Consider the following 24,490-nt stretch of genomic DNA (forward strand, 5'->3'; position numbering starts at 1 on the left):
CCTGACCAGGGCTTGAACCTGTGTCCCCTGAATTGGCAGGCAGATTCTTAACTGTTGTGCCACCAGGGAAGTCCCATGGAAAGAGCTTTGAAATGGAAATTCGAGAAGTAAAAGTGTCAGGAGTACTACTAACTCCTTGAGCAAATCACTAAGTCTCTTAGGGTTTTCAGTCTCTTAATTTACGATGGGCATAAAAACATCTGCCTTGCTTATGTCATATGTTGATGTAAGGCTCAAATAGGCAATATATGGAAAGGATGTCAAAAAGTATTGTCTGAGATGGAACAGTATAGGGACAGATCACAGGTCTAAGATGGGGTTCAAGTCCTATTATGCCATTTACCAACTGTGTACCTTTAGGGAAGTCACTAAATCCCTTTCTGCCTCAATTTCTTCCTCCACTAAATGAGGGAGCTGATCTGTAAGGTCCCTTCCATCTCCAAGAGTCTGTGATCTTATACTGGAAAAACTAATGAGAAAACCCTCTAACGTGCTTTTGTTTCTCATGAAAGGGACATATACTGATTAGGTGCTCATGATTAATTTTAGTCTCTGTCTTGCAAATGAAAGAAAGTCACTTTTTGGGGGCATGAGCAAGTTCACATCCCATATGAAATAAGGTGTGGTATTAATTTGTTAACTATATATCAGAATGCTCTGAATGTAGGAAAGTGACAATCATGAAGAATATGAGAATCATTACAAGGTATGAATACTGAGTGTAAAACTAACATTAGAAAAGAATCTGCCCTTGAGATAAAAACAGACTTTGTGCTACATTACTTACAATCCCTGTTAAAATCCACACACTCTGAACAAACAAGAGATTACAACTAAACACAGAGGCAGGGCTGGTTTAACTCATTCAGTTGCCCTTTTAATTCCTTGTTTTTCCGTGGTATTCAACCTGGCTTTTATGTGCACCACAACTAAACCCAGGACAGGTAGTAAGCGAGGCAACGTAAGGTCTATTGTCAGATATATGAGAGCAAGCAGGAATTTTTGTCTGTCTTATACACTGATGTATCCCAAACACCGATAGCACTGCTTGGTTCATATCTGTGGAAACAATGAACTTGCTTCCATTTTCTGCCTTTCTTTTCAGAACTTTTGACTTTTCTGTATATCATTAACATGAGATAAATCACAAAAATTTAACCACAGGTAGCCCTAGCAAAAGAGATGACTGGGCAATAATAAATGACCCACACAAATGCTTGAAACCTGTCACCTTAAAATAATTTGAATTAGAAGTAATGTTTGTTGCAGAGTAAAATTACTAAATATATAGGACACCACAAAAGCTAAAAATTGCTCCTTTTATTTACTAAAGAGACTACTTCACACAATGTAGAAAAAAATCAACCTGTAGTTCAAAAAATGGGATGAAAAATACAGGAAAAAGAGCTATTAATAAATAAGCTTCTTGTGTTTCCTCCTTTTAAAACTCAAAACAGTGTGGTCTGCCTCGTGCCCACATCAAAAGAACCCACTAACTGAGAATAACAGAAACGAAGGCTTAAGTCGATCTCTCTCTCCTGGTGCCGAAACCCGTTATACAAAAATGTTCTTTGAACCAACAACACACTTAGAAAGCCAGAAACAGAACAGGAAGATAAACCCACAAGAGAAAACAACTAGGACATCGCCACACACCCTCCAGTTTTCTCCAAAACGTTTTTCTTCCCAGATGAACACAGTAAGTCCAAAAGCTCTATTTTTAATGCACGAGTCTTGGTTGTGGCACAAACAGATCAATGGAAAATCTCGTCTTCATGAACACTTGAGGCTATAACACAAAGTATGTAAGCTTATAAAATAGCATGTCTAATATAGGAAGCCTCAAAATGAAAGCACGAAGGAACCAATGAGAAAATGAATGAATGTCTCTAAGAGAGAATTTTAGAGTATTTCAAGAAGTGATAATGTATAAATTGGCTATCAATTCTCAATCTTCTCCTCTACTATATAACTATGTACAACTATATGCATGTGTGTGTGTGTGTGTGTGTGTGTGTGTGTGTGTGTGTGTATTTAGTTTGTATACTTGTATACCTAGAAAAGAGCTGGCACAGTTACACTGGAGAGGGAATTTGGGAGAATTCTGGGGAAAGTGGGGGTAGGCCCTAATGTTCCCGCCATGCTGCAATAGGGAAAGAGGATTTTAAATGAAGGTTTGCTCTGGGTTATCAATGATACTGCCTTGCAATTTCTTAAGAGGATGCAATAAGGATTTAAATCACTTTCCAATTATTTCTAAAGGTCATTTATTCATTTATTCCACATATATTTATTGACAGAGGCAATTTCTTGAGACTATGTTTACACTGACAGGCTCTGTAGACACAGGCCTTTATAGTGAAAGCAAGAAAGCCCAGCCTTTTATAGGTTCAACAAAGACACAGATCCAGAAGAGGAAAACCATATTTCAATACAGCTCCTTGTTCTATTCTTTGAGAACATCAACAGTTAAACTGACTTTTATGGCATGGCCTAGAGGCCTAACTATTATGCACAAAATAGAAAATGTGTCCATAGTTGTAGTCAACCAACAGATGAACAACTCAACTGTTCAAATTGGAGACTAATGTTCACTAGGCAACTTTTCCCCATAGTTAATCATGATACTGTTTCATTCTCTTCTAAAGGTTAAAGTAAAGCATTACCAGCTCTTATGACTTTCTCATGAGTTGTGATTAGGTGCAACCACATTCTCAGCACTGTAAGACTGAGAATGTTTTCACCCTAAATGCAGCAACATCGAAATTGCCAACAATAATAACCCAAGGTTACTTCCCTTATGAAGTTGGTCTTTGCTTTAAAAAAAATACCATACTTCCCTAGATAATAACCTACTTAAAGTGTTCTCCCTGATTGACAATGGCATTTGTCTAATGCCCGTGCCAGAAGTGGAAGCCTGTGGCTGACTGAAGCCAGCACAGCAACAGAAATATCTCCTAAAAACACAATACAGTATAGCTCATTCTTCAAGATCATCCAGGGGAAACTTGAGGATGAGTGTGTTGATGTCTTTTAAAAACAATCTGCTAAATGCTTTTAGATCCTGTGCCCTGATTACTGGCTGACCTATATATTTTTGGCAATGCTAGTGCCCTGGAGGGCCTGACCATTTAAATAGCTAAGGTCCTCAGTTTAGATGAATTTTGAAAAAGCCAAGATAAGTAGACTAATTTCCTAAAAATGTATTTTCTTCTGATCTCTGAAATGTTAAAAGGGCCACACATCAGTGGATTATTTTGACCAAGGAAAGTTTTGCCTTGTAAAGACTGCCATTGTAAACGACTAATCCCCCAGCCAGTCATACATGCCAGGTGAAGTACACTTACCAGGTAAGAAGCAATGACTCTTTACCTAATGGGGCTCGTTGAGAGGGCAAACTAACTCGGTAGATCGGATTCCCTGTGTAAATTATTGTTTGTTGCTAATGAACATTGTCGTTGCAGAGGATGTTGTACAGATCCAGTGAGACAACGTACAGAACTGCCTAGTGTAGCACCTGACATCATCATTATCACAACAGAAACACATTCTAACCATGCTCAGAGCAGGTGTTTTAAGAAGAAATATAATCTTGAGGAGATCTCTGCACTCTCATTCTCAATGAAGCACTATTCACAATTACCAGGTTGTGGAAAAAACCTAAATGTCTATCAACAGATGGATGTAAAAAGAAGATGTGGCATATACCTACAATGGAACATTTTTCAGCTTTGACAAAAAGAAGGACTTTCTGCAACACCGGACAATATGGATGAACCTGGAGGACATGATGTTAAGTGAACTAAGCCGGCCACAGAAGGACAGATACTACATATTTCACTCATATGAAAGATCTAAAATAGGCAAGTTCATAAGATGCAAGAGTTGAAAGCTGGTTGCCAGCAGCCAGCGATGAGGGAGAAATGGCAAGTTGTTAGTCAATGAGCATAAAGTTTCAGTTAAGCAAGATGAATAATAAACCCTAGATCTGCTGTACAACATTGTACCTCTTGTCACCGATAATGTACTGTACACTGAAATATGTGTCAAAGGGCAGATCTCAGGTTAAATGTTCTTACTACAATAAATAAAATAAAATATTTTGTAAAAGTAAGAAAGCAAAAGGAAAAAAATTTTTTCTTTTTCTTTGCAGCCTCATTTTTGGGCAAAATACCTGTAATATCTCCATAGGATTATAATGTAATATTATACACTTGAAATTTTATCACCAAATGTTGGTTATAAAATACCAAATATTGTAACCAAATATTGTAACCAAGTATTTCAAACTTTTTTTTTGTTAACAACAAACTAATAGGAATAGGAAGTAACCTCTTAAATATTGATTATTTCTGAAAGATTGTTTGCCCATTGGACTTTTTTGGCAGATACACAATTACCATATTAGAGAACTAAAAGGAGCTTTAGGTATCATTTCAAAAACAAGGAAACTAAGACCCAAAAAGATTAAGGGAATGCCAGACCTAGAACCAGAAAGGGATTTCTTTGGATGTCCGTACAATGCTCTTTACACTAGTAGGATGTATTTGTATGTTGAAATGATGACTGAGGCCAATGAAGGTCATAAGACCAAGAGGTGGCAAAGCTGGGAATCAGATCCAGTCCTAACCTACAAAGCCCGGCTCTTTTCAGCATGCCTTGCTGCCTTATGGAAGGTGAAGTGAGTCCTGCAACACCCCTACCAAGGGAAAAGCAATTCAGCTAACTTTCTGGCTCTTATGCAGAAGCTGTTTATTCCAAGCTCACATACCTGTGGTGGAGTCGATGGTGAAAAGGAATGACAGGTCTCCGAGGACAAGCTCATAAGCCACTGTTCCATACATCCCGGAATCCCGGTCTGAGGCAAGAACATTGATGATCTCAGTGCCTGGCTGGGTCTGGCCGCTAATGCTCGTCACATAGGTTGACGGGTTAAACACGGGTTCATTATCATTCACATCCTCCAGTTCCACACGAACAAAAGCTTGGGCGCTGAGTCCACCCTGTTGGATGGATGAGAAGTTGTTACAAATGGGTCTCACCTGAACACTGGGATGCAGAATAACTGAGAAGGATCCTAGAATAGACTTTTGAAACAACAAATTATATATATATATATATATATATATATTCACTTTAAATATATATTCATTTTACTTTTAACCTTGAGCTATGAGTTCATGGTATCTATACTCCAATGCTGATTCTTAAATAGGAATGAGATTACCACTTAAAGCTCCTAAGAGGCAATAATTTCAGAGTGGAGGCCAAAGATATTCAAGGAAAGTTTCCCTGATGTCCAAAGAGTGAAAAAAAAAGAACCACTTTCATCCCACAGATAATCTTTAACTGCTAAGGAGAAAGGGTAAGGGAGTATTGGAGGGGGGTGCAAGAAAAGACTGACCCATATGAGGGAGCTAGACTTCAGTTATTTGGAGGAAAATTGTAACAGAGGAAAGAGCAAGTGCAAAGGCCCTGAGACAGGAGTGCAGTACATCCCAGGCCTGTTCAGGGAACAGCAAGGAAACCAGTAGGGTGATATCAAACGGGCAGGGACAGTTCACAGAGGGCTCTGTGGGCCTCTGAGAGGACCGTGGCTCTGACCCATTTGAGGGCTTTGAGCAGAGGAGTAGGTTGATTGCCCTGAAGGGCAGTAAGGTTGGAAGGAGGGAGACCTTCTTCCCTCCTTAAACACTCCTTGAACCCTCCTCCACCTGGAGAAGCCAGGAGATCTGGATCTGACATCTGGTCCTGCTGGCCTCTGGGACCACAGCTAGGAAGCCAGAAAATCATCAAGGCCAGAGCAGAAGGTAGCAGTGAAGGTACTTTTCCTACAGACTTAGGGCCAGATTTGTTTTGGGGTTCTTAATTTTCCATGTATTAGATAAGAAATATAGTGTATAAAACAGTGAGAAGTGGATCCCATACTGGCTTTTTGTGTGTGTTTCCTCCATCTAAAAATAAGGAGCAGGAGAGAGAGCACAATAGAAGAAGATAATCCTCTGCAAGTTTTACTTTTCTAAAGTAAAGCATATGTTCCTACTTAAAGCACCATTTTCTATTACTATCTGGTACACTTTGATACTATCATCTTGGACAAAAATCCTTGGTAAGTCACAACAGCCTGAGTTTTCTCACTTACTTATCCTCCCTCCCTCTCTCTCTCTGTCTCCCCACATTCCCCCTCCCCAACTGTGGCAGGATGCACTGAGCAAAGAGGAAACACAAAGGCAGTGAAGAAGAAGATTTGGCACAGGACAAAGAGAGCACGCTGCTGTGGGCTCTGGAGAGAGCACGAGCTGAGGGTGATGAAGGGCAAGAGAGAGAGCATCATTTCATATTGTTTGGGATGAAGTTAACCATGAATCCAGAAATGCCTCTCATGCGCTGAGGGCCCATGTACCCGAGACACTGGGGACTAAAACAGAATTGAGAAAGACTAAAAAATAGTGTGATTTTCCATGTTCTAAGCTGAATAAAGTGCCAGGCCTATGCCAGTTCTAAATTAACAGAGTAAAAATAAAAACAGTGGCAGTTCCATCCAGTCTGTATCCTTAAAATGCAGACTGGCGCTGTGTCTTTAGTAAAGCTAAGCAACCTGTGGGTCCTCAGGTGGAGTGGAGCGGAGCGAGGGGGCTGCAAGCTGACTCCTAGCAGACAGGAAAGGCTGTGCCTGCTGATTCTCCAAACTGGATTCCTTCTCAGGTTTGCTTTCCTTTTATCCTTACTTTCCTCTTTCTTTTAAATTTCTCCACAAGTTCAAGAAGTCATTTAGGTTTGGGGTGCGGGGGCGGGGGTGCTGAGAAAGCAGGTAAGAGAAAAAATGAGAGAGTGGGGAACACGTGAAGAAATGAAGATCACTCCACCTTAAGACCTTTAAGAACAAAGATGTTCATTCCTGAGCTATCCATGAAGACCCTCAATCAGTCCATGTCACCAAAAACAAGCAAAATATTAAATGGACAAAGTGAAGAGCTTGTTGTCACTGATTAGTGAATCTTTTTGCAGGAACAGTATTATACATAGATTCAGTCTTCCTTTTTATGAATCCAATTTTTATCTGTTAAATGTATCAATGAGGGCACTTTCCTCTTATAATAACCATTTGTGAATGAATGTTAAGTGTGCTTCACGTGTATTTTCACCTTCGATTGTTATAATTTCCCTTTCTAAAGATTTTTATGGTTTCCCCCACTTTTACAACTGGAAAACCAAAGCACAGAGAGCCTATGTGACTTGTCCAAAGTAAGTGAGACTATAAATAGCAGATCTGCAACTGGAACAGAGATTAATCTGTCCCCAAAGCCCCTGTGACTTCTTTTAAATTAGACCTTTAAATTATTGCTATGGTATAAATTCTACCCTTCACAAAGGACTTGTTTAAAGACTATGCTATGGGCAATGCCAACCACGGACTCCATCTCAGATTAAGTCCTGCTTACAAAGGACTTAACGTTTATGAGACAAACACTATACAATGGGGTTTGTGGCACAGAGGGACAATCTGGAGCCAGGAGATCTGGATCTGACATCTGGTTCTGCCGGCCTCTGGGACCAGAGTCTCGAGAACGTCAGGGAGCCCGAGGTTGAGCTGCCTCTTCTGTAAAGCGGGCCGCCTGTTCACCTTGCAGGCCTGTTGTTGGAAGCAGTGATATAATATGTATGAAAGGATTTATTATGGCTAATCACCATCAATTATAAGATTTTACAGCCTCCTTATCCTAAATACTTGGGACCAGATAGATTTGTCTTGGAATCCTGAATTTTTTAAGTTTTATATAAGAAATATAGTGTCTATACCTAATGACGTCTGGAGTGGCAGACCTTAATCACTTAATATTCTGCAGCAAAATGGATGAATAGACACATTTAGAGGGATTAAAAAAAAAAAACATGAATAGTCTCATGTCGGTTCAAGTCAGATTTATTTAGAGGGATTAAAAAAAAAAACATGAATAGTCTCATGTCGGTTCAAGTCAGATTTCTCACCAAATGAGTTTTCAAAACTCTCCATCTTGAGAGCTTTCAGAACTACACATAAAAGATTGTGGATCTTTATTACTCAGATGCGGATGTGCTGTGAGCATTGAATGGAGGGCAGCCTCAGCGCTGAAGAGATCCTTGAGATGGGTCCTCACAAACAAATAGGCTTTTAGAGCTCCAGCGGTGTGCAGGTCTGAATCTGGAGGAGCCCTTTTTAATCGGAAGACGTGGGCCCTGAGGCATGGCTGCCGTCAGGGGACTGAGGAGGACCTGGTACAGTCCCTCCCAGTGAGTTTCTAGGGCAGTCTTTGTTATAGTGATTCCAAATCAGAAGAGTAGGAGAAAATTGGAAATGTGGTTTGGAGAGTCATAGCCAGATATTTGGAAACTAGAAGAATTCAGGATCCAGTCCCATTTATAGGTAGATAACAAAACCTCAAAGACAATGAACAGGACTAGAATCTGAGTGCTTCAGCTACAGCCAATCCAATCATTTCCTTGCTTTGCTTCTGCATCTTATTTATAAAAATCCTTCCCCTGCTCCTGTCCATGGGGCACTCCTGACTACTTCTGGTTGAATGCGGCCTCATTTGAATCAATTTTTGCTCAAATAAATTCTTAAAAATTAAAAAAAAATAGGATTTAAAAAACAGATATTTCAGGTAAAAATAACATCCTAGAAAATATAAAGATTTTTTTAAAAAGTCTCTGTCATGTTGTAGGAGAGGTAAGCACACTGACATGGCTTGGAGGGCGAAGTAGAGGGTGGGAAAAATCTAAAGAAAAGCCTTGATGGTCAGATTCATGGAGCCTCATCTAAATGCTAAGGAAGATAGACTTTGTTCTGCACACCTGTAGACTCTCTCAGTAAAAAGTGTGGCGTGTACACCCTGAATACCTATATATTTACTAATAAATTATATATTCATTTACTATACTAAATATTATATATATTAAAAATACCACAAAAGTTTTAAAAGGATGAAATTCTAAGTTGTAATGTTTTCCTCCTAAACCCCCACTTGGGACACTATTGCTGTCATGAATGAAGGGACATGATCAAATCTAAGTTTTAGAAAAAGATACCTGAGGTAGCAAAAAAAGGTGCATCATAAAAATAAACAAATAAAGAGGTTCCTTAGTCAAAAAGGAAACGGTGGGTTAACCAAGTCAAATGGGTTCTCGGCCTCAGGACTTGTCACAGAACCTTCCCGAGGCACATTTCTATCAGGTGGGGTGATTTCTGAGCTGTTTTCCAGTCTTATTTATCACAGAACCCTCAGTGGAAGGAACATCTCAGGAGGCAAGTATCCCACAGAGCACAGTGTGGTGAAAGCTAATCTAAGCTTTCTCCATTCCATCAAGTGTTCACTTCCCAATCCTCTGAAACTAAACTTCTGTCCAGCTCCTCAAGACTGTCCTGATCATGCAACCTCTGAGAGACCCTGACCAGAACCACCCAGTAAGCTGCTTCCAGGTTCCTGGCCCTTAGAACTGCATGAGATATTAAATGCATATTATTTTAAGCTGCTAAATGTGGGAATAATTTGTTACACAGCAATAGGTAACTAATACACCTCATAAATTCTTTATATGAATATTTCTTAACTTTGTCTTATCCTTTCTCTTTCCACAAATAAGTTGTGGTTCACTTTGATATAATTTTAATCATTTAGGTTTTAAAATTATGGTAAGAGACTCTTAACCATAACCTGAATCCCAATCCTCTCAAGAAGTGCTGTGGAAGTTAGGAGTATTGGGGGAAATCACCAGACTTGAAAGCATACAATATTGAAGGCAGGAGGTTGTCTAGGACCAACACTGGATATGGAAAAATACCTGTTGTTTTGTCTATTTTGGCCATTGTCTGCTTCCCATGCTCTCTGTTTTTGCCTCTGGGACTCCTGAATAGAATATTAATATCTATCCTTCACGTTTCTTAGCTTTTTCTGGGCTGTGCTTACTTTTGCCAATGCATTCAAGTCTATAGTTCATAATTCAACAAGCAAAGGTGAAGGGAACTGAGAGTCCAGTTTGTTAAGGAAAAAAAATCAGTGAACTGTGGTGTCACCAAAGCCAAGAGAAGCAGTGTCCAAAGAACAATTTCAAGTTGCTTGAGAAGCCGAATAAAATGAAAATAAAGAAAGAACCCCAGAATGTGTCACAACGTAAATCATGTTACTAAAAGCAGTTTTACTAGAGAGGTGGGATGGGAAGAATGGATCAAAGAAAGACTGAAAAATGAGGAAACAGAGACAACTATTTTAAGTAGATTTGCAGTGAAACATAGAAGAGGAAGAAAACGGTTTTCTCAAAAGGTACCTGCAATCAAAAGGAGGTTTTTTTTCAAAAGATGGACACTACTATTATTTTTTTAACATCTTTATTGGAGTATAATTGCTTTACAATTGTGTGTTAGTTTCTACTGTATAACAAAGTGAATCAGCTATACATATACATATATCCCCATATCCCCTCCCTCTTGCGTCTCCCTCCCACCCTCCCTTTCCCACTCCTCTAGGGGGACATAAAGCACCAAGCTGATCTCCCTGTGCTATGCGGCTGCTTCCCACTAGCTATCTATTTTACATTTGGTAGTGTATATATACGTCCATGCCACTCTCTCACTTCGTTCCAGCTTACCCTTCCCCCTCCCCAGGACACTAGTATTATGCCCTGTAGGCTTACGGGAGACATTCAATCGAATTTGACAAAATCATTACAGAAGTGAGATCCTTAAGAAGGCTGGAATGGGGGGAGCCTGAACAGCAGAGGGATTTGCTTTCAACGCAAACAGGGACATCTCTACTCTACTAACAGGAAAGAGGGCAAAGGATGTGAGCCAATAGTTGGCAGGAAGATAAGGACTTCTCTCTCAAGCAGGTATATTATTTTTCTCCAGGCACGTTCAGCTGCTTAGGCGAGTACAGAAAAGGCAGAGTCGGGTTTAGATAGGGCTGGGGTTTTATCTGGAAAGTTCTGTGGAGCAATGGAACTAAAGGGAGTTTGCAGCTGAATGACTTTAAAGATGAGTCAATAAACTAATGGTCTTAACAGGAGATCACTCTATGGTAGTGGAGGTGCTATGTAAGTGGAGAGAAAGATGAGAATGCTTATCAGAATACGGCATGCTGGACATTAAGATTTCAGAGGTTGGAAACCAGAAAGACAAGGAATTGAGAGGCTCAGGGTGTTGGGTGGTCCGAAAAACAGACAGTGAAGTTTCCAGGAGGGAACAGTAATGGAGAGGAAGACTGAGTAAGATGTAAAGGTCCTTGGTGACAACAAGGTTTAGAATATGACAGCGGCAACAAAGATTGTCCATGGTGTGGTCTGACAATATGAACTTCAAAAGGAGTTGGTCCTGGAGAAAGGAGTAAAAATGATTTGGATGCTGCAGTGGGCAACAGGAGGGCACCCACCTCAGCACCTCGCTCCCAGCTTGTGATTAGTGGAATATGGACTCTGCGCGAGAGAGCAAAGAGGAATCGGTATCCTCAGGGGAAGCCTGTTTTGATCAGGGCAAGAAGATGAAGAAGCAGTCAGACACCAGGCTGAGTGTGCAAGAGAATGTGCTACATGATGGACCAGGAGTTCCAGAGGGTGTGGTAGAAGAGTATGGGAGGGTGGGTAGGAGATTGGTCCAAATTAAAGGATGAACAGAGCAGGATGGGGATGAGAATACAGATGATGGATGGCTGGGAGGCTTAAACTTCTAGAGGTAAGAATGAGGCAAAGTGGCATTTAAGACATCTGGGAATTAATCCTGGTAGTGTACTAAAGAATGGCAGACAAGCATTTTGAGATATGGTTAAGACAATTTAGCTAGAAAATGTGGGCAACTGGGCAATGGTTTATTCCTGAAACTGGGGTAGCAGGGTTGTGATCAATGAAATATAAGAATAAGCTCTTGAATTCTTTTTGGAAAATGAGATAACATAATCTATTAAAATTAAAATGAGCATGCCCTAAGTTTCAGTTATGTAGAGTAAATAAGTTCCGGAGACCTAATGTACAGCATGATGATTATAGTTAATAATACTCTACTGTATACTTGAATTTTGCTGAGAGTAGATCTTAAGTGTTCTCACCACTCACTATGTTTGATGATGGATACGTTAATTATCTTAATTGTGATAATCATTTCACTATGTGTACATATAATCAAAACAACATGCTGTACACCTATTTATACAATTTTAATTACACCTCAATAAAGCTGGGGGGAAAGGAAAAAATTAGTCTGCCCTTTTACTTAGCAAGTTTGCTTCCAGAGATTTATTTGCATTATACACAAACTCTGCAGCATAACTTCAATAGTCAACATTTATCATGAATATATATAATGGTGTCAATCTACTTTCTACGTTACTAGTCTGAAACAACCCTCCCCTAAGCCTGGAGTGGTGAGATAAGAGTTGAAATAGCTTTATCTCAAACACATATTTCAGCTACAGAGTTCAGGATGTCACAAAAAATAGAGATAGAATGTTAATAAACACACACACCAAAAAAGAAACATTCATTTGCAGAAAATGAATAGTAAAAGGAAATAGGAGTTAGATATAAGCATGGAATAATTCAATTATTGTGAAAAATCACTTGACTTGCAGTGTAATCCAATTATTTATTTTCATCATGTAATTTTATAGCATCCTCATGACTTCTATGTATGAGGTAAATAGCAGCAATTGCAGTAGCAAAAATAGTCTATTTCAGAAGTAATACAGGTAGAATAGAAATGATTGAGTTTAAAAAATATTGACAGTCATCACAAGGATAAATAGAGAAGAAGCCCAGAACATCTAGGTATTTTAATAAGAATTCTTCTATTGATAGATAAATATCTCTTAGCAACCAGCAGCAAATGGGTTCTCAGCAATTTTCTTCCAAAGAGCTTTCAGGACATATATTAGAAACAGAAAGGATCAGAGGAAAAACCATAGATTGTCAAGGTAATTTTGTACAGTTAAAGGCCTTTGTCAAGGTGCAGTTCATCGTTTTAATTAAATTCATTATGGCCTAGAATCCAACATCTTGGACCTAAAATATCTTGCCTGAGTTCATTAATTTTTTCAAATTGGAGCTGGATTGCTTCTAGGGGACAGCCTACCAAGTCGTTATCAACCTTGATATCTTCATCTTTACCAACCTTTTTGATTAGGAACATGTGCTGTGAGTAGATATTGCATAGAGTAATGATGACAGATGAAGACTTCACCCTGTAGAAATGCACAGTTCATCACAGAAGAAATTTACAAAGATTACGCTGATAACAGAATAAACCCTGCACACTGGATAACACACACACACACGCACACAAGTTGCTTGCTCTCATACATTCTGACGCAAACACTAGGGACACTGGAGGCAGTTTCAGGTCTGAACAAGGTGAAGATTAGGAAGCTGTTAAAACCCTATGGCTTGGGGGCGGGGAAAGACTCTTCTAAAATTTATCTTTAAAAATGCATCACCAAGTCTGCCCCCAAGAGAACCTGCCTCCAGGCTGGCTGAGTGTGCAGCTCCCTTCTGGAGCCCCCGCCACTGGGAACCTTCATGATGGGCAAGAAGGAGAAGACAGCCACCAGTATGGAGAAGAAGTTGTCCAAGTGCTGGGGAAGGAGGAGACCCTGAGGCTCTGATAGCCCATTTCTAAATGCTAGATGCTAAAAAAGACTCAGACAATAGAAACACTGTGATCCCCCACTCACCGATGTTGAATGTGTCATTCTCTGCTCATTCTGAGAAAGATGAATTGATCCTATCACTACACAAACCTTTGGGTCCTGAATTTGGCACCCAAGACCTGGGAGCAAATCAAATCATCAGGAGGTCCTTTAGGTCAAAGCAGGTATCAGGTGGTAGCCTGGAAAACACAGCTAATTCTTCTTGGTGATTTCCACAACAGTACAAGGGATTACATCCAGGACAATGACATGTATGCCTTTAATCTAGGCACATTCACATGGAGTAAGCTGTCACGATGAGGGACGGGGCCACCCCCAGGCTGGGCTGCCAAAGATCCGTCACTCCCCAGAGGACCATATTCATCTGTGGAGGCTACTGGAAAAGTTCAACAAAGGCGGACAAACACACCCTGCATTTAAATAAACTCCAACTAAAGTCTGAGGAAGGAAGAAAAGGAAAATGGGTGTGGACTCAGAGTACCCCTTGGGGAATAGAGCTCACTCCAAGAGCTGGTGTTTAGGCAGGTGTGGTTCTGAATCATCAGACACTGTTCCTTGGGGGTGTCTGTGACGAGGAATTGGAAGAGAGCCTGAAGGGCAATGATTTTGATTAACTGTACTTCTATGACACCTGGGTCAGAGAAGAGAAAACGTAAGTGAGACTAAAAAAAAGTGAAACCCAAAGGTGATAACAAGCGGGGATGTGGGAAAGCCGGCATCCAGGAGCCCCTGGAGGGGGTTAAAGTGGCGGATGTTGAAGATGGGACCATGATCACCATTGAACAAGAGCCCTCCACCACAGGCAACAGGAAGGAGGAAGAGGGTTCAGACAAAGCCAGTGGCCTCTGATGGAGCCAGGTCCTCATTCCAAAATCATATTGGTCCAAAAGCACAGGCTGCTCTACGTTTATGGGGTTTGTTTGAAGCAGGTGACTGCCAGTTCATCCCCAATGACTTGTACTGCCTTGATTTCTACAAGATGGAAGAATGGAAGACTTTGGTGAGATGGATCCAAAAACAAAGAGCATCTGCAGGAGGTAAACTTGGAGAATGATGGAGATGAGTTAAAAGACTCAGAAGGAAGAGAGAAAGATGAGGAAGATGATGACCAAAGAGGAAAGTGGGGAGGAGGGTGAAGAGGAGGTAGGTGCACATTGGTGGCGCCTGACCAACAGTATGTGGACTCTACCCAGGACTGAGCAGTACTGAGTGAAGTTTTCTTGGGACGCCGGGGCCTGACACAAAGGAGAAGAAAGTGCTGAGAGTAGCCCATACCATGACCCAAACTTGCTTTGATGATTTAAGATGCTACTCTGGACCAGAAGTTAAACTGAGTAGTGAATTCCCTGAATACGACTGAGTGTTATTTCCAAGAAATTGGAGTGAAACAAGGTGGCTGCAAAGATTTTCTTTTGTGTAGTCTGATGCGTACCAGGGTTCAGGTCAGCCCTTTGCCATCCTCTCTGGAAAGACTCTGCACCAGGGCAGCGCATTGGCTGCATCTTCCTTTTCTGTATCCTGATGCTTTGACATCTGGGGCCTTGCTTGTCCTGGAGGGACTGCCAGGGGGTCAGGCGAGAATGCTTTTCCAATGTAAACCAACACTCCCAACCACCTCCTTTACTGGCTTTCACACTCTGGGCCACTATTCATCTGCCCTAATCACCCCACAGCCAGGTACCAGATAAATAGAGACAGGCTTTGTGCCCCAGGCCACTGAAATTATTCTATCTAGCCAGTCTTAAGCTTGCTTATTCTGCCTCTCCCATTCCTTCCCTTGGAAACCACAATAAAGGCCCCTACCCAGAGTTTCCCTCTCCCCCTCTGCCTCCTGACAAACCCAGTGCTTCCCGTTGTGCACACACCATGTACACTCCCTCCCAGAATGTGGCATGCTCCTCCTCTTGGGATCTGTGAGTATAACAAACTGTTTTTTCAATGGCAGTTGTCTCCTTACTCATACCTGAATAATAATAAAATCTATATTAAAACCAGGAAGGGTGCAGACCAGTTCCCATGTCTAAAGGAGCTGGGCCTAAGATATCACCTCAACAGGAGGATGAGACCTTGAATATGAAGTACCCACAGGAAGGATGTTTCTATTCTAACAAAACTGGAATATGTTGTACTTTGTTGAGTGTTTTCCATCTACAAAACAAGGAGTTTTTACAGAAGAATATTCTAAACATATAAACACTGTACAGAATATTCACGCACATCATCGTCTATAACAAAATACCATAGCGGGATGGCTTATAAACAACAGAAATTTGTTTCTTACAGTTCTGGTGGCTAGAAGTATGTGATCAGGGTGTCAGTATGGCTGGGTTCTGGTGAAGGCCACAACTTCTTGCTGTGTCCTCAGACAGCAGAAGAGGTTAAGGAGATCTCTGGGACTTCTTTCCTAAGGGCACTCATTCCATTCCTGAGGGCTCCACCTTCATGACCTAACCACCTTCCAAAGGCCTCACCTCCTAATATTACCACCTTGGGCTTTAGGATTTCAACATATGAATCTGAGGGGTACACAAACATTCAGACCATAGCAATCATCGACCTGAAGATTGTCTCTTCTTTGATTTCTAAAAACTAGCAAAAGCTGCTACACTGTCTATAAACACTTTCTCAGTTATCCTGAAAATAAAATACCTTTTAACTGGAGAAAGAAAAGCATCTCCTTTGTTCAATCTTGGAAAGCTTTATGGAGGGATGGTGTGATTAAAGATGAACTTGAATTTGCAATAGAGACTGGAGAGCTGAGAGGGAAAGAAGGTATTCTTCATAGAGTAAGTGTGTAGAGTAGGTTCAATATGGAAACAGAAAGAAATAAGCAAGGAGGTTTAAATTAAATATGTAGGTTGATTTTTCATTCCACTGCCAATGCTCCTAATTAATGCACTACTTTTTGGCAGTAAAAAATTTCTGGCATAAAGTAATCTTATTTCTATTAAGATAATTTCTACATACACTTTTATAAAATCATCCAAAAAAACCAACTAATTAGAAACAGATGTTCAACTACTGCAGTATTGGATTTAAACTGGTTATGGACTCCTTTTAAAATTGTCTCAAAGTCTATTAAGAATATATTTCTGAAGCCTTGGATAAATGTTTGTGTATGCATATATTGAGTTTTAAATAATCATATAGACTTGAATTAACCTAAACTCCTCTGTTTACTCTTGCTTTTGTTTCCTACTTCTTTTCTTACATTGAAGCAAAAATTCCTGAAACCACATAGAGAGGGGTTGTTAAATCTAAGCAAATACATCATGGTAATTTTATTGAGTTAAATGACTTTATTTTCATGTTTGTCTCTACGTGATTACTTGTAATAAATATATTTAGATTCATCTTTTCCCATCAATTCGTGTCTTAGGTAAATTCTCCCACTAATTTCAAAAGAGAAAGATTAGACCAGAAAGGTGTTAGCAGTACCAATCTACACAAGTAAGTAGTAGGCAGATAAGAAAAGAAATAAGGAAAGTCTCCAAAATAGACTAAGTGAAAAAAATGTGTAGAACAGTGCATAAAGAAGACTGCCTTTGCTGTAATGTAATAAAAGTTGAATAAGCTGTTTCTAAAATGTACTTGGAAATGTAAATGGTCAGGAACAACCAAGGCAATCTTGAAAATGAAGGACAAAACTAAACAAATACATGATATCATGACCTATTATAAAGCTAAAGTAATTAAGAGAATATGGAGTTAGTACAAAGGTAGACAAAGAGGTCAGAAATAGGGTGTCCAGAAATAGACACACACATATACAGTCAAGTGATTCATGACAAAGGTGACACTACAGCTCAGTGAGGGAAGAGTGATCATTTCAGTAAATGGTGCTGAGTCAACTGAATATCCATATTGTGAAAAAATAAATGTTCCTCCCACTAGATTGAAATAATAAGTGTAAAAAGTAAAGCAATAAAATTTTTGGAAGAAAAAAACAAGAGAATACCTTCATGTCCCCAAGGTAAACAAATACTTCTTAAAAGGACAGAAACAGTATTAGATGTAAAGGGAAACAAATGGATAAACTGAGTTTAATTAGAATTAAGAATTTCTGTTCCTCAAAAGACTCCACTAAGGGAGTGAAAAGGTAAGCCACAGAACTGGACAAGATAGATGCATAAATATATCCAACAAAGGGCTTCCATTCCAAAAGTGTAAAGAATTCATACAAATCAATAACAAAGAGAAGCCAATAGTACAATAGAAAATGGGTAAAGAATTAGACACTTCACAAAACAAGTTATACAAATAGCCAATAAATATATGAAAAAGTGCTCAATTCATCAGTCATCAAAGAAATGCAAAGTAAAACTCTAATGTGATACGCTACTTCGCAGGTACAGAACTGCTATAAGTAAAAAAACATTAAACACCAAATGTTGGGGAGGATGTACAACAACTGAAATTGGTGGGAGTATAAACTGGTACAATTATTTTGAAAAGTTGTTTGATTTTCTTATGACATAGCAATTCCATTCCCAAATATATACCCAATATAAATGCTTATATTTTTTCAATAAATTACATGTATAACACAGTTAATAGAAATACTATTTGTCATAGCCTAAAATGGATTCCATCAATTACAAAACAGATTAAAAATTATTGTAAATTCACATAAAAGAATAATATAAACCAATGAGAATGAATGAACTATTGCTACACGCAACAGCAAGAATGATGCTCACAAATAATGCCCTGTAAAAGAAACAATAAAAACACATACTGTATGAATCCATTCACTGAAAGCTTAAAAATAGGCAAATAATATTTGGTATTAGAAGTCAATAATGATTATCCTTAAAGGGTGGGAAGGATGGTCACAGTAAGGGGCTGAGAGAGGGGTTTCCAGGGTACTGGTAATGTTTCTTCATCTGCTTCTATGTATGTTTTCATTCTTCAAAAATCCATTGAGCTGTACACTTATGATTTGTGCAATCTTCTGCATGTACTTTATACGTTAGTTTAAAAGTTTACTCAAAAAAGACATAAAAGCCAAATTGAAGGTGCCCCCACTGATCCAAGATGGTTCAATTAATATGAACATCAGAAAAGATAAGGTCAGTAACGTACAAAACATAACAAATATACAAAAAATACAAGAATTTATAACCAAACTAGGAAAAAAATCATCAGTAATGTTTGGAGATGGTAAACGCACCAACTCATTATTATAAAAACTGATAAAGTGAAAGAATCAAGCATTATACTGCCTTTCCTGTACGAATTATATTTCAGTGTAATCAAATAGTTGATGAGAGAACATTCTTCTTTTTTTTTTTTTTTTTGCGGTACACGGGCCTCTCACTGTTGTGGCCTCTCCCGTTGGAGAGCACAGGCTCCGGACGCACAGGCTCAGCGGCCATGGCTCACGGGCCCAGCCACTCCACGGCATGTGGGATCTTCCCAGACCAGGGCACAAACCTGTGTCCCCTGCATCGGCAGGCGGACTCTCAACCACAGCGCCACCAGGGAAGCCCTTGAGAACATTCTTCTTAATTGAAGTATTTCAGATAATAAATGCAAAAGGAAAGACAGAATTCAAAAATCACCCTACTGCAACCCTTAATGAAATAATGTTATGTGTCTGCTGATGTAATAAGAAGCACAGAGCACCACCTATATAAAGCCAAAACTAATCAGTCTCTGGCTCAAAATGCCAGTTTATAGGAACTACAATAAAAGAACACATTAAGTGAATCCTAAGGATGTAATCAGCCACATTTAGAATATGGAAAACTTACAAGACAATTGATCTGATTTTTTTCCAAAAATAAATACTGTAGGAGAAAAGGTAAGGGGGATGAGTGGGGGACTAACTGTTACAGATTGAAATTTAAGGAATACAGCAATCAAATCCATTCGTGGACTTATTTGGATCTTGATTTAAACATGCCAACTATTTCAAGACATTTTTAGGTAATCCAGTAAATTTTAAATGGAATGGATATTAGATATTATTACAGAATTACTGTTAATTTACTATAGTTGTGTTTTCAAAAAAAGTCATTATCTGTTAGAGATATTATTGAATTATTTGCAGATGAAATGATATAATGTCTGGTATTTGCTTCCAAACACTCCAGCAAAGGAAAGAGGTAGTGATTTATGAAACAAGATTGGCCAGTTGTTGATTGATAATCCTTGGTATTCTCTAATATACACACAGTGGTTCACTTTTGAGTATGTTTAAAATTTCATACATAAAGACTTACCCCATCCTTAGCTTTCACCAAGAGATCGTAGGTGGCTGGATCCCTTTCCCTGTCGATATCTTGAGAAACACAGATTTGCCCATCATGTGGGTCTATCTGGAATGCTTGAGGTGCTTCATAGCTTTGGAATCCAGCATAAAGAGAATATTCAACAAAGCCATAGAGTCCTGCATCTGCATCAGAGGCTTTTACCTGTGAGACAGGAGGTTGATCAGTGAGGAAAGAGAAATGCTAGCATCACCTTTCAATGGATCATGAATCACTATCCTGATGTGCACAGCCAAGTAGCCCGCATAGCTATTCACAAAGTGTAGGCTTTGGTTTTCTCTTTCTCTTCTCTTACCTTCTGTGACAACTCACCCTCACTGTCCTCCTCCCTTTGTGAGGTCTCCTTTTCAGTCTCCTTTTCTATTCCTATACTTTCACATGATCTCTGAAAGTGTGAGTTCCTTGGTCCATTTGCCTTCTTATTCCACTCACTACACCTAAGTGATTTCATCCAATCTCAAGGATTTAAATCCATATACTAACCACCTGATAACATACCTGTGGATTCCCACTCATACCCAAGCCCTTCAGGTGATGGGCTCAATGCTCGCCCTCACCTTTTCAGAGCAACAAGGGAAGGACAAGGAAATCAGGCACAATTACTAGTAATCCAACCCAACTGACAGAATTCACCCTGGAGCATGAGATTTGAACTTCCCAAGCCAGATTTCCTTCCAGGGGTAATGCTCCCATCAGAGTCCCAACAGTCATGCAGACTGAACACTACACAGAGGCGCCCTGCCCAGCGGCTGCATGGGGGTGAAATCCAGCCAGTGCTCTGCTTGCCAACAGGTGCACTTACATGGAGCTGTAACTGCACAGTGGAAAGGGCACCTTTCTCTTTGACCATAAATACCATTTATGTTAGCGGTTGTCATATGCCTGGTAGGAAAGACGAAGCAAGTGGAATTATGAAAACACTTAACTGATTTACACTAACTATGGGAGTATATAGTGAGAAATACAACAGGCTATTTATAAAACTCAACATATTCTTGAGCTCATAGGCTTGGTATAATTCTTTTGATTTGCAACCTAATTAATAGTAACAGCAAACATCTAAATAGAACTTACAATAAAAGAAGCACCTTAAGGGAAGATCGACCAAAAGAAGAAGAAGAAGGAGAAGGAGGAGAAAGAAGAGGAGGTAGAGGAGGAAGGAGAAAGAAAAAAAAGTAAAAGAACTATATGCTACAGAACAGGTACTGTTCTAATTGCTAAACATATATTACATACTTATAACCTATAATGAATTCCATTTTACAGATGAGAAAAGTCAGGCTCAGGGAGCTAAAGTAACTTGCCAAAGATCACATAGCTAAAAAGGGTCAAAACTACGATTCAAATCCAGGCAGTTGAACAGCAGACTACACACTCCTAATGATCATGCTATCCTGCCTCCTGTGTCACCACTTGTCATTTCGTCATTTCATCCTTTATTTACTGAAAAAACACTCCTGAAATCCCCTGACCTTCCTTCAGGGAAGAAGTTGCTAGATCAGGTGTAACATCATTCCAAGTAACTGTTTACCTCATATGCATGTGGCTTTCTCACCAGAATATCATTAACATGAAAAAAGGCAACTGACAGTGATGCCTGTGCTCTTGAGTCTTAGCTGAACCTTCTATTCCCCATGGCCAAATTCCAACTGAGTTCCAAACAGTAGAAAAATAAAGAGTGATGGCCACTGAAAATAAAAGAATTAAGCAGATCAATTCAGAGAGTTCAATGTCCAGCTAACAGACGTTCCATAAAATGAGTACAGAGACAATGAAAGAAAGGAGCAGCTCTTGTTTGGTTCATAGGCCCCCAAAGCCACTACGATAGGGGAGAAGGAGAGAGTGGAAGAGGCACTCTGGTTTTTAGCTTCCTCAGCCCAGAAGTTAGGTTCAGCTTACATTTCACTGGCCAGAGCTAGTTACATGGCCCCAACCTAACTCAGAAGGAGACTGGGAAAAGTCAAGGATCTCATAGACATTTGGTGAATACAGTCTCTACCACAAGTGCCACTTCATCTCTATAGGAAGACACACATATAAGATTATGTAAGTCACCAGTGGCCTCTCTATGTAGTGAAATTTAAGTAAGTGGAAAGTCATACCCTGAGAAGCCTCCCCAGTGTTATCCTACTACAGATTTCATTTTGGCAGTCCTACATATTTCTGTCAGGCTTTTTGGAGGGAGGTGAAATAGAAGACAATCAATCACCTACAATACCTACTGTTCTCAATTAAACCTAGATTGAAAAAATATCTACTTTTCATCAATACAATGTATATGCAGAAGCTAAACCTTAATTATTATGCTGCCCAAATGAAACCCCATCCCAATAACATGTTCAACAAGCACAAGTTCTCAAGAAGCCCGCCCCTTCGTTCTACTATATCTTGAACATATAACTAGAATTTGACTTTGGGGGTTATCTGTGTAGCCTATCTCAATCAGGGGCAAGTTTGCCCCCATGAAGACATTTGGCACTGTTTGGAGACAGTTTTGCTTGTCACACTGGGGAAAGGGTGCTACTGGCATCTAGTGAGTTGAAGCCAGAGATGCTGCTAAACCATGCAGAGAACAGACTCCACAACAAAGAATTATCTGACCCCAAATATCAATAGCACTGACGTTGAGAACCCCTGCACCTGATGAAATGCTTAACAACTGGCAATATTATTTCCCTCTTTAATTTTTTTCAGCTGATGACACAGTCTTTAAAATTTATCTTCACTCTCATCTATCGCATATTCATGGGCAAAATTATTCATCCTGTGCAACCAGCTAACATGTTTGTGAGTTATTCTTCTTATCAGATGGGCTGAACCAGGAAATCCACAAACTTCCTCACTACAAAGAGCTAAATTCCAAGTACATTTGGTCTACTCCATTCTGTCAGCTGTTAATTATTTAGTAGCCTCACGTTCCCAAAGACACCAAATATATCTTCTAAAACCATATGGTATTCTCAATAACTTTGGCTTGATTGGAAGATAAATACAATGACGTTTAAATTCTAAAAATTCATTCTCAGCCTGTAATAGCACATATTAACAAATAATGTGGCTTATATAAAACAAGTTTCCTTATTTCCACTTTCAAGACCTTTTTTGTCATCTGGACTTTTGGCAAAGCAAAATGTATGGAGTCAAAAGTAGGATAAGAGTACTGATCTCAATTTATGTTAGCAGTTCAGATCCTGAGTTTCAGAATCATGAAGTTAAAATGTATTCCTCCTTGTTTTTACTCAGCTCCCTAAAACTATTGGCCTAATATACCAGAACAGCATTTTCCACCCACTAATAATTGGTTTTGAATGTCTACATATAATTTGGCATTTTTAAGAGGTCTACATTTTCCAATTTCCATTGACTTACACATAAAACTTAGATAATTTGAAATAATAGAAAATGGAAATGGCTTTGCCAAATCTTCAAGAGAAAATCCTGATTAGTAAGTAAATAAGCTCAGTGGGCCCTTTCTTTGGAGATAGCAGCTTAAATCAAAGAAAGAAGCATCTGGTCAGAGTCTATTATCACTATCTTATGGTGCTAAACTGGGGATCTAGAGGAGATCTTGGGAGGATCTTATCCTTGAATCCACTCAAAGAGCCACACTACAGCACCCTCAATGCCATCCTTGTATTCCTCCTCTCAGTCTCAATTTACCTGCTTTTGACTGAGAGGAATTTGATAATTTTTACTTTAAACTTATTCTCAGAACTGTTCTCCCTTAGTTTGATCTTTCACAAATTTAATGCAGACATTATAAAGATGCAAGAAATTAATAAAATATTGATATCTCCCTGATTCCATTATTAGCTTCCTGAAATTTAAAGAATTTTTACCACTTCTTTCATTTTAACATCTGGTTAAGGATTTTTCCATATGAATGTGTCACGGAGGCAGGGACAAATTGAGAACACTGGCTCTTGAAAACATGTTTCATATTTCACAAACAGATTGGATCTATTTCCCTTCCCATCACCAGCATAGCCTCCCTCTACTTCGGAAGATATCCTCTTCAACAACTGGGCACCTTCCCAGCCAATCACACTGGCACCCTGAAACCCAAAACTCAACCCAGAGTCATAGATAGGGTAATATATTGTTAGCAACACTGTCCTTTACCTGTTGCTGAGCAATCATATCACACTTAATTCAGTGATGTCTGTACAAAAGCCTCAGAGCCCAATCAAAAAAATGAGTGATAAACAAAAAAAGTCCTAGGGAAAAAAAAAAGTGGCTGCACTTAAAATTTAAAATTAAATAATTCACTTTAATGTGTTCTTACTGTAATTTCCAAAATTTCTACCATGAGCATAAACCAGTTTGAAGAAACAAGGTTATTGACACAACATACTTACACACAGAACTTGAAATAGAAAAAAAGGAGAAAAAGGAATCACAAAATAACTTCTTACATTGAAGTGCTTGGCCAACCATGGATCCTACAGCTAAAACAGGATTATAATATTTCAGTGGAAGCTGGATTCAGGATTGGGGACCACATGGAATCAAGTATGCCACTCTCTGAATACAGTTTTGGCAAGT

The 24,490-nt window shown here is 39.3% G+C and overlaps 1 protein-coding gene across 1 annotated transcript in view; it reads right to left on the bottom strand.

The window, feature by feature from the left end:
- The window catches only part of DCHS2 (dachsous cadherin-related 2), a 295,589-nt gene that overhangs the window by 127,319 nt on the left and 143,780 nt on the right, over positions 1-24,490 (bottom strand). The window contains exons 2-3 of the mRNA XM_060011654.1: positions 19,898-20,089; positions 4,772-5,003 (exon numbers count right to left, since the gene is read on the bottom strand). Coding sequence (XP_059867637.1) covers positions 4,772-5,003; positions 19,898-20,089 — 424 coding nt within the window. The remainder of the gene's footprint in view (positions 1-4,771; positions 5,004-19,897; positions 20,090-24,490) is intronic.

The sequence above is a fragment of the Delphinus delphis genome, chromosome 5, assembly GCF_949987515.2.
Source record: "Delphinus delphis chromosome 5, mDelDel1.2, whole genome shotgun sequence".
Taxonomy (NCBI): domain Eukaryota; kingdom Metazoa; phylum Chordata; class Mammalia; order Artiodactyla; family Delphinidae; genus Delphinus; species Delphinus delphis.